This window comes from Meles meles, chromosome 7, assembly GCF_922984935.1.
Source record: "Meles meles chromosome 7, mMelMel3.1 paternal haplotype, whole genome shotgun sequence".
In the NCBI taxonomy this organism is placed as follows: domain Eukaryota; kingdom Metazoa; phylum Chordata; class Mammalia; order Carnivora; family Mustelidae; genus Meles; species Meles meles.
The window spans coordinates 17,610,806-17,623,755 of NC_060072.1; the positions used below are offsets into that span (position 1 = coordinate 17,610,806).

The 12,950-nt window shown below is 43.6% G+C and overlaps 1 protein-coding gene across 1 annotated transcript; it reads right to left on the reverse strand.

Annotated features, from left to right (window-relative positions):
• Positions 1–12,191: 12,191 nt before the first annotated feature.
• On the reverse strand, positions 12,192–12,590 carry LOC123947368 (40S ribosomal protein S15a-like). The gene has a single exon (XM_046013537.1). It carries the CDS (start codon positions 12,582–12,584, stop codon positions 12,192–12,194), a length of 393 nt encoding a protein of 130 aa, XP_045869493.1. The 5' UTR covers positions 12,585–12,590.
• Between the last annotated feature and the right edge of the window lie 360 nt (positions 12,591–12,950).

The window sequence follows — 12,950 nt, forward strand, 5'->3', positions numbered from 1 at the left end:
CCCCACATAGGGCTCTATGCTCAGCAGGGAGCCTGCTTCCTCCTCTCTCTCTGCCTGCCTCTCTGCCTACTTGTGATCTCTGTCTGTCAAATAAATAAATAAAAATCTTAAAAAAAAAAAAGAAGTAAAAGCTGACTTCTTTGAATATACCTTGTTTTGTAGATTCAAGGAACCATGTAATATTTTATATAACGGTAAAAAAAAAGAAATGATAAAAAAGCAATATCTAATACTGCAAGTGAAATTTTAAAATTGCCTTCGTAACCACACTGTGAAGAACTAAGACCAAGATAACAACCAACACTCCCGGGGCACCATCAGAGGGTACTAGAAGACCAACTCATGATTCTGAAAACCAGTAAGTAAAAGGAAAGAATCAAACATTTCTCTTGCCTTTTCTGTACAAATGCTACTTCAGGGTAACCAAATAATTGATGACGGGGTATTTCCTTTTTATAGTATCCCAACTATTAGAGGATTGATAGAATTAAAATGTCACCATGTTTCAACTTTTAGTGAATTAATGGGTCTAGCCAACGATCACCAATGTTTGCAAATATCTCGAAAAGAACAACAACCAGACAAGGTGTGGCCTGAGGGAGACACATCTGAAGGAGGCTTCAAAAATCCCGCATCTGAATCCAGTCAAGTGTCTAGACTGTTGCTAGTTACAGTGACATGTTAAATGAGCCATAAGGTGCCCAATAGCAAAATCCAGACTACAGTATACTCCACAGGACAAGCAAACATAGTTTATTCAACAAGAAAAACTGCAAGTAACGAGAAGAGAGATGAAGGCAAAAACCTATAGATTAGAAATATTCGAGATAGTAATTTGCAGTGAGCTGACATTATTTGGCTCCTGATTTAAAAAAACGATTTAAAAAGTCAATTCTATAGTGCGTAGGTGGCTCAGTTGGTTAAACATCTGCCTTCAGCTCAGGTCAGGATCCCAGGGCATGGCAGAGCTCCCTGCTCAGCGGGGAGTCTGCTCATCCTCTCCCTCTGCCCCTCCCCAGCTCATGCTCTCTCTCCTCTTTTGCTCACTTTCAAATAAATAAATAAAATCTTAATTTAAAGAAAAAGTCAATTCTATAAATAAGTACAAATGTTTTAACACTGGCTAGATATTAATTTCTTTAAGTTGTTTTGGGTTTTTGCGGTTATATTTTTAAAGCATTTAGAAATGTTGAAATATTTACAAGTGAAATGATAGGATGTCTGGCTTCCCCCCCGCAAAAATACTCCTGAGTGGAGGGGCAGGGGAAAGGGTAGAGGTAAAGATGAACAAGAGTAGATGGGGCGCCTGGGTGGCTCAGCGGGTTAAAGCCTCTGCATTCGGCTCAGGTCATGATCCCAGGGTCCTGGGATCAAGCCCCGCATCGGGCTCTCTGCTTGGCTGGGAGCCTGCTTCCTCCAATCTCTCTCTCTCTGCCTGCCTCTCTGCCTACTTGTAATCTCTATCTTTCAAAAAAATAAATCTTTAAAAAAAAAAAAAAAAGATGAACAAGAGTAGATGTGTGTTGATGACTGTGGAAGCTGAGTGGAAGGTACTGGGGTTCATTATATACTCTTTTCTTTACATTTGTATTTGCTCGGAAATTTCAGTGGTAAAAATGTTTTAAGAAATCCTTTGGAAAGAGCTCTTAGAATTTTGCTCTTGTAATGACTTATGTTGAGTAACTCATTTAATCTGGCTATGATTTGTTAGAAACCCATTCATAGTTTGGAATGCTTTCCAAGTGGGAGAGTAATGTAATAACAGCAGTTAGTACACATCTAGTACTCAGAGTGTGCCGAGCTCAGTATCTTGCTTATTGAAATCTTGTCCATAGTCTTCCCATTTTTTCCGTAGGCCTACAGAAGAGGAGGAACCTGAAGCTCAGAGAGATTGAGTAACTTGTCGGAAGTCACACAGTCAATGGAAGCATCAGGATTTGAACACAAGCAGTTTGATTTCACAGTCCATGCTCTTAACCACTATGTTAATCTAAGAATTATTTTCCAATAGAAGAACATTTTTTTGAATACTGGATTGAACAATTAATGAAGTTGACAAATGTGATACTTTGTACACATTTATTTAACATTTATTAACTTTTTGAGATTTTTTTTCCTTTGTATTTTAGAGCAATACTTTTTTCAAGGTCCCAAATATATTCATAGGCCCAACTATCACACAGGCCCTATGCCCAGAGCCTCTCCTGTGCAGTGTATAAGACAACCTGAGATCTAGGGCAGAAATTGATGAATTACCAGTACTTTAGCCGGATCCTCTTGTCCTGCAGATCTCTGGGTTTGTTTGTTTGTTTGTTTGTTTTAAGATTTTATTTATTTATTTGAAAGAGAGAGAGCACAAGCAGGTAGAGTGGCAGGCAGAGGGAGAGAGAGAGGCAGGCTTCCTGCTGAGCAGAGAGCCCAATGCAGGACTCTATCCCAGGACCCTGAGATCATGACCTGAGCCAAAGGCAGACACTCAACTGACTGAGCCACTCAGGTGTGCATAGCCCCCCACCCCGCACCTGTTAGTTTAGTCTGTGCCTTAAGACTTTATTTTTTTTTTTTTTTTTAAAGATTTTATTTATTTAATTGACAGAGATCACAAGTAGGCAGAGAGGCAGACAGAGAGAGAGGAAGGGAAGCAGGCTCCCCGCCGAGCAGAGAGCCCGATGTGGGACTCGATCCCAGGACCCTGAGATCATGACCCGAGCTGAAGGCAGCGGCCTAACCCACTGAGCCACCCAGGCGCCCTGTGCCTTAAGACTTTAAAAGGTTCTATCCAATGGGATTCCTGGCTCTAACTTCTATGTAGTGGCCAACGGTGTGTGGTAATAGCCTAACCAGTGGGCAATTACAAGAGTAATTTTTTAATTAGGTCTTAAATCAGGCCTCCACATGGTCTGCCCATGGATTCCTCAACACTGTAGGCAGGCAGGGGGGTTAGGGGACCCTGGGCTCCCTCCTACCCCTCAGTCATCTTGTTGTGTCTTATCTTCCACTTGAGGTAGTCCTGTGCATTGATTTTAGTATCAGTTAATCTTCCGTAAAGGTTTTGAGCTGGGAGGAAGGGACAGAATGTACTTTTCCCTGGGCCCTCACCTGCTAGGGAGAGCTACTAGCCACAGACACTCCTGAAAGATAACTATGAAAATGGGATGAGAGTGCATTCTAAGCATGATTTAATGAGAATTCTTTTAATGCACCAAAAAATAAAGAGATAAACATAGACTGACTTAAAGATCAAAATGGCAGAACTTTGAACTTCCAGATCAATCCCTCCTCCAAAATATATGTGGTTTTTTTTTTAAGATTTTATTTATTTATTTGACACAGAGAGAGAGATCATAAGTAGATGGAGAGGCAGGTAGAGAGACGGGGGAAGCAGAGCCCGATGCCAGGACTTGATCCCAGGACCCTGAGATCAGGACCTGAGCCGAAGGCAGAGGCTTAACCCACTGAACCACCCAGGCACCCCTCAAAATATATGTTTAAAAAACTTCATTGAGGAGAGACTGGGTGGCTCAATTGATTGTCTGCCTTCGGCTCAGGTCATGATCTCAAGGTCCTGGGATTGAGCCCTCCATCAGGCTCCTTGCTCCAGGGGGAGGCTGCTTCTCCCTCTCTCTCTCTCTCTCTCTCTGCCTGCCTCTCTGCCTACTTGTGATCTCTCTCTGTCAAATAGATAAATAAAATCTTAAAAAAAAAAAATCTTTACTGATAGCAAGCCGGAAGGATTTTGGTTTTGTGGTCTCATGTGCAAGTGAATTCACAGCTCCAAAGGCTAAGCTTTCCAGCATTGGTCCTCTCCTTTGTTAATGAATAAATAAAGTGCCTCTTGTTGAGTTGCCTCTCTTGGTCCCTGCACTGCCCCTAGAACCTTAAGACTTCACTGGAATTCAACAGTTGACCTGTTCAATCCTATCTAGTTTAGGAAATTTTAAAATGGCCCAAGGCAAATAAGACTCAGCTGCCAGAAGCACAGCCTGGTATCACTGAGAAGAAAAACAAGAAAAGGGCAAAGCCATGCTGCATTTTATCTTGCAAACATCTATGTTGCTATTTGCATCAAGCCAATTGAAAGAGGGCTGGTACACAGATGAAGTTGCCTATGGTTCTTGTGAAAGAGTCCCGAGTGTGCTAGGCAAGGGTTTTCTGAGCATGGTAGTGGTGTGGTATGGGGAGGGATGAGTTCAACTGAAAAACAAGGTATGACAGGTGTAGGAAGCAGGGTGAGCCACCATGTTGCACAACCATGGGGTAGGGGGATGTCAGTCATTGGAGTCTCAGTGAATGTTGCCCTCTGGGATTGATTGTACAGTGCACTACGTGTGCCCCGGGACACGGGGTAAACGCTCAGTAACGGTTGGTAGAACCTCGTTAGAACCTCCAACCTCGCTGAATGCAAAGGATGGTTTCATCTTCCTTTAAATTCAAATCTAGAGATAAGATAAGCAGTGTGTAAAGTGTGGCCCCTAGGCGGGTAGTCCTAGAGAAATGTTTTCCCAGAAAGGGGAAGGGCTGCAAGCCAATTAACCCCTCAAGAGAATCATAATGCACGTTATATAATAAGGCTCTAAGAGTCCTGCATTTAAAAGACTTTTTTCTTCCACTTAGTTTTGAACTCAGAATTTCCCATCTCATTTGAGCATAGGATTCTCCCTTCCCTCCCTTTTTGGGTATTTCTACATGCACTTAAGAAACCTCTACCAGAGCATCTCAACGTGTGTAAACCGTGCTCTATTCTCAATCCTCAAATCCAAATTTGAAGGCTGTTTTCTGAGTTTGCCCCTGGGAAAAAAATAATGTTATTCATTTATTCATTTATATATTCATTTAACTAACATTTATGGAGTGTCTATATTGGTCCCTATGCTGGGAATAACAAAAGATGCCCTAGCCTTCCAAGAATTCATGGTGAAGAGGAGACAGAATGCTGAGCAATTACAACACGACAGGAAAGACTGTGATTGAACGAGCACGTGCCGTCTCACACACTCCATCATTCACGTGGTCCTCAAGAGCTGCTGGGAGGGGGCAGGGAGAATCGGCCTGGCCAGGGTGTCTCAAGCTATTTGTGGTGAAGATCCAGTTGGGTTTTGCGATCTTATGATTTATTATAAGTAATAGATATTTGGTCTTCCTAAAACCCTTAGAATTGTTTAAGTAATAAGAGGAGAAAAGCATCTTGATGTTTGCAACCAAACCCCTCTCAAACACAGCTGTGTTTGTGTCATCGAGTGACTTTTGGAAAGCCCCTAAGGATGGGGCTGGTTGCCAGGGGAACCAACCAGGTGGTTAGAGAGGTGCAGCAACCAACCACCGCCACCCACCGTCAGAGAGGAGAGAGGGGTGGAGATCGAAGTCAGTCACCAACAGCCAAAGTTTAATCAATTGAGCCTATGTGTAATGAAGCCTTGTAAAAGCCCCAAAGGTGTGGGTTTGGAGAGCTTCCAGGTAGGTGACCCTGTGGAGGGTCTGGAATATTGGTGCCCCTAGGGAGGTCACACCAGCTCTGTGTCCCTTCCCATGTAGCTTGCCCTATGCTTCTCTTTGCTCAGATGGTCCATCTGTTTCCTTTTCAATATCCTCTATATAAGCTGGTAAATGTCAGTAAATGTTCCTTGAGTTCTGTGAGCTGCTCTAGCAAATTAACTGACCCCAAGGAGGTGGGGTCATGGAAATCTCCAATCTACAGTCCATGGTGAGAAGCATGAGTGACAACATGGACTTCCAACAGATGACTGGAAGGGAGGAGAGACGGTCTTGTGGGACTGAGCCCTGCGCCTGAGGAATCTGATGCTATCTTCAGGTAAATGGTGTCAGAACTCAGTTGAATTGTAGGACACTCAGCTGATGTTGGAGAATTGCCTGTTGAGGTTGGAAACACACACACACACACACACACACACACAGAGTGGGGTTTCTCTTTTTCAATCCACTGTGAATTGATACCTTTGCAAAAATACATTAAAAATGTATTACGAAGTCAGTGTGATACTGCCATAAAGAAAGACGTATAGACTAATGGAACAGAATTGAGAGTCCAGGAATAAACCTTCATGTTTATGGTTAATTGATTTTCTGTTTGTTGTTCCTGTGCCAAAACAGTTCAATGGGGAAGCAGTACTCTTTGCAACAAATGGTGCTGGAACAATCGGATATTTACATGTAAAAGAATGAAGCTGGATCCCTCCTTATACCTTGCACAAAAATCAGCTCAATACTGACTTAAATGTAAAAGCTATTCTTTTTTTTTTTTCTCAAGGATTTTATTTATTTATTTGAGAGAGAGCACAAGCGCGAGAGAGCACAAGTAGGGGTAGGAAGGAGCAGAGGCAGAGGGGAAGCAGACTACCGCTGAACAGGGAGCCCGGACAACATAGGGCTCCATTCCAGGACCCTCGGATCATGACCCGAGCTGAATGCTGATGCTTAACCGACTGAGCCACCCAGGCACCCCAAATGTAAAGGCTATTCTTAGAAGAAAATACAGGAGTAAATGCTGAAACCTCGGGTTAGGCAAGTTCTTCTTAGAGCACCAAAAATACTAGAGACAAAGAGAGAAAAAATAGATAACTGTATTTCATTAAAATGAAAATCTGTGCTTTGAAGGACACCATCAAGAAAGTGGGGAAAAGGGTGCCTGGGTGGCTTAGTCATTAGGTGTCTGCTTTTGGCTCAGGTCATGATCCCAGGGTCCTGGGATCAAGTCCCGCATTGGGCTCCCTGCTCGGCAGGAAACCTGCTTCTCCCTCTCTCGTTCCCCCTGCTTGTGTTCCCTTTCTCACTGTGTCCCTCTCTGCCAAATAAATAAATAAAATCTTTTTTAAAAAGAAAATTAAATTTAAAAAAAAGTGGGGGAAAAAAAACCCATAGAGTGGAAGACAATATTTGCAAATCTCATATCTGATAGTGGATCTATACTCGGGATAGATAAAGAATTCCTACCACTCAATAATAAAAAGGATAAATAACCCAATTTAAGAAATGGGCAAAGGTCCAAACAGACATTTCTCGAAAGAAGACACACAGAGGGCCAAAGATAGGAGCAGGGTTTGGGAAAACTGATAGGAGACAAGGTATTCCCCCATGTCTGCAACATCAGGAAACCATTAGCTCCCCGAGACCTCAAGGAACAGGGAGACAGAAAAAATTGTTCCAGAATATATGGAGAGTAGCAGATGGAAGGGGCTGCCCCGACAGGAGCGTGCTTCAGTAGGAGGGGGCAGCAAACCCGCAGCCTCCAGCAGGAAAGAATGGGGGAAATAAAAACCCAGCTCCACTCTTCCTGCCTTTGATCTTTTGCTAGGACCTCCCGCATTGGCAAACCTAATCATGAGCTTGAGTTCCACCAGTTGGAAGAATGTGGTGGAAACAGGCCTGGGCTGGGTGAGTAAGTGATTTAGGGAGTAGGAGGCAGAGGTAACGTGTATGCATGGGCTACGGATACGGAAGATTGAAATGAAACAAATATTAAAGTGAGTGGCAGGGAAGGTAGGAACAAAGCATAAGGCTGATTTGGGTATGATAACGTTCACTCTCTGAGCACCATGATGTTCTCCAATGGGCAGATCCAAGGGGCAGTTCAGTTTGGGGCAGAAGTGACCCCAAAACTGTTGCATAGGTTGCTGACTTCTGTAGGTTTCAAGCATTGCTTTCAGCCGGAGTCAATAGGCTTTTTCTTAAAGGAACAAGTGGGGAAGTGTTTTAAAGTTCTCAACACAACTCCTCGGTGGTCACAGCCATAGATGATATATGATGAATCACGTGGGCGTTCCAACACAACTTTCTTTATAAACACGGGCAGCGGGCCTGCAGGCCCTCGTTTGCCAACCCCTCCCCTGGACCCCTCCGAACGTTTTCATCATTTTGCCTTCAGATGGGTTTGAATGAGCCTTTCTCTGGTCTGGCTTCTGACAGATACGTGGCTGGACCTCTTTTGGAGAACCAGCAATGAATGGGGCAGGAGAGTGGGCTTGAATTCCTATGGCGGTGTGAGGAAGAAGGTGCTTGTAACTGACAAGCTGCTAAGAAGGGAGCTGGGGCAGGGATTTCCATCTCCAACATCTTGATTTCAAATATTTTCCTGAAAAAAATGTTAGTTTAAAGGAAGGTTTCCTTTTCTTGCCGGGAACATACCCTCGTTTGGTGAAATGAAGATGAAATCAGGCAAACCTGTCCCTTTCTCACTGTTTGGCCTCATGGAGATGAGGGAACCATCTCTTGGGTAACCAGAGGTATGATTATTAAATGTTGGAAATGAAAAGCCAGTTCACAGTCTCTCCCCCTCTGGACTCCTTGCAGTGCATCTCTCATTCTCTGGGTGCTGCCACCTCCCTTGGCTCTCTCTTGGATACCAGCCAGCCTCGTCTCCCTCCTTGTAAGCTCTGTAATGATTTCTTGTGCAGTGCGCATCACCCACAACTGCGGTGGAGAGGTGTTAATCCAGATGAAAGAAGATAGCAAGCAGCATTGTAAGGGTCAAAATTAACTTCTCCTTTGTGGTTATTATTCCTGGAACATCGTTAGGCACAGGGTGCGTTACTCAGGACTTATTTTCAAGGGAGGAAAACCCACCTTGGACTGGCGTAGACAACATGGAGAACCCGAAACCAGACCTCTTAGAGACTCTCCTCTGTTTCTCCTCTCTGCTTTTCTCTTTGTGTGCTGCCTCTCCACAGGGCTCGTGGCCAGGCACACGACAGCCCCCAGGCCAGCTCCTCCCAGCTTTGACACCAGAGAGAGACCGACACCTGCTTGCCTTGGTGTCAAGCTTACAGTCCTGGGTAAGGAAGGGTTTTTATATGGGGTAGTTGGAGGTCAAACTAGCATCAGTGGACAAAACTCAGGCCTGTCATCAGAGCTCAGTCAGTTTGCATGAATGCAAGGAATAGCGTTATAGAAGCAAGGGGTTGGAGGCTGAGGCAAATGAAAGAAACCATCACCCCCAAACAATTTAAATTCCTCCCTCCCCACCCCAAATCTTGGAGAGGTCCAATGAAGATATGTGTGCTGCCTCCAAAGACCACATGGGTTGGGTAAGGAGTTCATAACCTTTGAACTAGAAGATCTCGAGAATTTCTTAGCAATTCAGCAAATCAATCTGTGCCATTGAGAGTAAGCAAACAAAGGTGGGAGAGTCCTTTCCAGGCAACACAATGAATGCTATTTTGCTATTTCGTAAGGATAATTAAGGCGGGGAATGTGCCAAGTTGGGAGGGATATCCTTTAGATTTCATAAAACTCAGCAACTTCTCAGAGTGCGGTCATAAGTGCCTTTTAAAAGGACTATCCCTCTAGGCTCAGAAAATTCAGTTATGTAAATCCAGTCTGTGCTTATATTTTTGTATCCTTTAATTGGGTTGGGCTCTCGTTGAACTTCATCAGTGTCAAGTCAAATGTCTGGGTGCTGGAATCGTCTCTCACTCGGAGACAGGGGAAATATTAGAGTCCTGAGGACAGGTGATCATAACCTCCACAGAACCTGCCAGATAACTTTGTCCAGGTGCTTGTCAGTGGCCAAAGCTTTCCAGGTGGAATTACTTATCATGCAAACCAAGAATAAGCTAAGGTACCCATAAAGCAGGAATATAAAGAAAGGAGACCCACGAAATGAGGGGAGAATATTTGGGAGGAAGAATATGACATTGAAAAACATACCAAGGTGCTCATTTTGGAGACACCCAGAACTTTTGGGATGAAATCCATGTATTTTGCAGTGAAGCTGCTTTTTTATTTTGAATCCTATATGCGAGGATTCATATGGGCATCATAATCCTTTTTGGTGCTTAGAGCCGCTAAAAGAGCTCATGGGATGCCTGGGTGGCGCAGTTGGTTAAGCATCTGCCTTTGGCTCAGGTCATGATCCCAGGGTCTGGGGATCGAGCCCAACATGGGGCTCCCTGTGCCACTGGAAGCCTGCTTCTCCCTCTGCCTCTGCCTGCCGCTCCCCTGCTTGTGCTCGTGCTCTTGCTCTCTCTCTCTGTCAAATAAATAAAAAATCTTAAAAGGAAAAAAAGCTTATTAGGAGCTGTCCTGGACCCAGAGGTGGGAGGGAGGTCTGTGGCCTCCCATTTCCTCCTCTCCAGGGACCTCCCTTGGCAGTTTCTTCCCCTCTGGGGCTCAGCCTGCCTCATCACCCCTCCCTGGTAGGACCATTCTCTAAAGTCCCTATTAAAATTTACTGCCCTTTTATTCCTTCCCCAGGCACCTCTAATCCAGTGATGATGGTGTTAATGATGACATTGCATATAAATTACTCCCATAACTAGGTAAACTAGATAACCTTTAAAGATGGCAGGATCCCAATGTAATAAGGAAATAATAATAGCTGTTACACTTCCTAAGGAGTCATAGTCATTCTCAGTTTTGATTTTTTTTTTTAAGTTGTCCCCATCTCAATAATTCTAACAATGGTAACAATGGCTAACAATTTGGGGCATTTTTCAATGTTTCAATGTTTCAGTTTTCAGGCACTCTTCTAAGCTCTTTACACTAACTCATGCCTCCCCACAAGCCTGAGTTACGTGGTCATCTCCAAAATGGACGAGGAAAGGCATCACTTCACAGATAAGGAGATGAGGCATGCAGAGGTTATGGAGCCCGTGGACGCGAGGTCACCCACCGGTAGCTGATCGCACCAGGATATCATACCAAGGAGTCTAGCTCCAGAATCCTCCATGCGAGTTAGCCAATCCAATAACTCAAAAGTAAACCATATTTCTTCACTATTCTTTTTTGGCACAAAAATGTTCTAAGTCTAGAAAAAAAAATGAAACAAGATGAAACCAGAGAGAGGGACAAACCTTAAGAGACTCTTAATCTTAGGAAACGAACTGTGGGTTGCTGAAACGGAGCGGGGTGGGGGGGATGGGTAACTGGGTGAAGGACATTGGGGAGGGTATGTGTTGTAATGAGCACTGGGTGTTATATAAGACTGATGATTCACAGACCTGTACCCCTGAAACAAGTAATACATTACATGTTAATTAATTGAACTTCAATTTTAAAAAATATTCTACCTCTAAAATGTATTGCCAGTCCATCTACTACTCTCCATCTCTCTATCTCCAGCACCACCACCCAAGAAGAAACCACGGTAAGATGTCATCAAGAAGTGAGTTCTCCCAGAACAGGGTCTTGGTCTTGTTCCTCTCTGTCTCCCCCCGGGGCTGACCGACACATGGTAGACATTCAATAAAGATGGACAGCGTAAATTATTTCCTAACTGAAATCAAGGAGCATGCATTGAACACCTATTCAGTTTTTCAGAGAAAACTGTTGATTCTCAACAGATTTACTGGTAGGTTTTCCCTTGTAAGTGTTCATATAAATATAAATATAGACTTAACAAAATTGGGATCATATTATGTATCTTTTTGTAGTTTGCTTTATTCTCAATGTTGTATTCTGAACATCTTCCCATGTTATTAAAAGTTCTTAAACTTTTTAAGTAGCATAATATTCTACTACTTCAGAAACCCAGTTGTATTAGTCATCTATTTCTATGTAACAAATTACCCCAAAACTCGATGGCTTAAAACAACAAACGATTATTACCTCACAGTTTCTGTGGGGCAGGAATCTGGAGTGGCTTTGGCTCAGGGCTTCTCAAAGAAGCAACCAGGATGTTGGGTGGGCTGTGGTCATGTCAGGGTTCAAACGGGGAAGACCCACTTCCAAACTTACTTGGCTATTGGTGGAATTCAGTTCCGTGCTAGCTGCTGGTTGGAGACATCAGTTCTTTCTCCCACTATCGGCAGATAGGTGAAGAGACAGACATCTACAGATATCTGCTTATCATCTATCTGAAGAGAAAATGAGAAAGGGTACTCAAGAAAACTCAGAGTCTTTTCATAATCTAATTGTGTCTGATGTACTCTGTTTATTGGAAGTGAATCAGTTAAGTCCAACCCACACTCTAGGGGGAGGGGATTACACAAAAGTGTGAATGCTGGGAGCTGGGGATCACTGGCGGCCATTCTGGAGTCTGCCTACCACATTGTTTTTCCCAGTTTTTTCTACTGCTAACATGCTCTTCTGAATATCTTATTACCTACATTACATATTTTTTTTTATGACACATTTATTGGCTAGAAGGGTAAGAACATCCTTTTTCAGATTGATTGATTGGTTGATTGATTTTTTTTTGGTCCATTGAGGCATTTTATTTGCACGTATGTGTTACGTCCCTAGAAAAAGAATCCCAGGATATTTCCTTCTGTGTGTTTTCGTCTTGCTTCTTCATGGTCCATGAGGCCAGCTGAGGTTGTCAGTACAATAAAACCAAACTGGCAGGATGGGAGCAGGTTATTCTGCCATTTTTCTAGATCTTTCAGTTGTACATCAAATCTGGGGCTGATCACTCCACACTTTTTTAACCTGCCTGTGAGGTTCACAGCAATTTTCCCCGCTCTGTGAGCATCAGTGATTTCAAATTCACTGGTGTAACCGTGCTTCATCATCACCATGAGAAACCGGACAATGACTTTGGAGCATAGCCTAACAAGAACCAGGCGTTTGCCTCTCTTTTCAGTGTCGTTAATGCTCTTGAGAGCATCTCTCAGGGCATTCATGTGCACCATTATGGCGGCAAGGAAAGATGGCGGCAAGAGCAGATTTATTTATTTATTTTAGAGAGACCACAGGAGCAGGGTTTGGGGGAGGGGAAGAAGGAGAGGGAGCAAAGCAGACTTCCTGCTGAGTGCGAAGCCCCACATGGGGCTCCATCCCTGGACCCTGAGATCATGACCTGAGTGGAACACTCAACCGCCCAAATGCCCGAAGGGTAAGAACATCTCAAAGGCTGCCAATGCATGCTGACTAATAATTGCTTTCTAGAAAGCTTCTCATCCTCTGTGGATGGGAATACTCATCTCACCACGTCTTCATCATCTTTGTTGTAAACTTCTTTTTCTTTCAATTTGCATTTGAGGGTAAGCCTTCCCTCT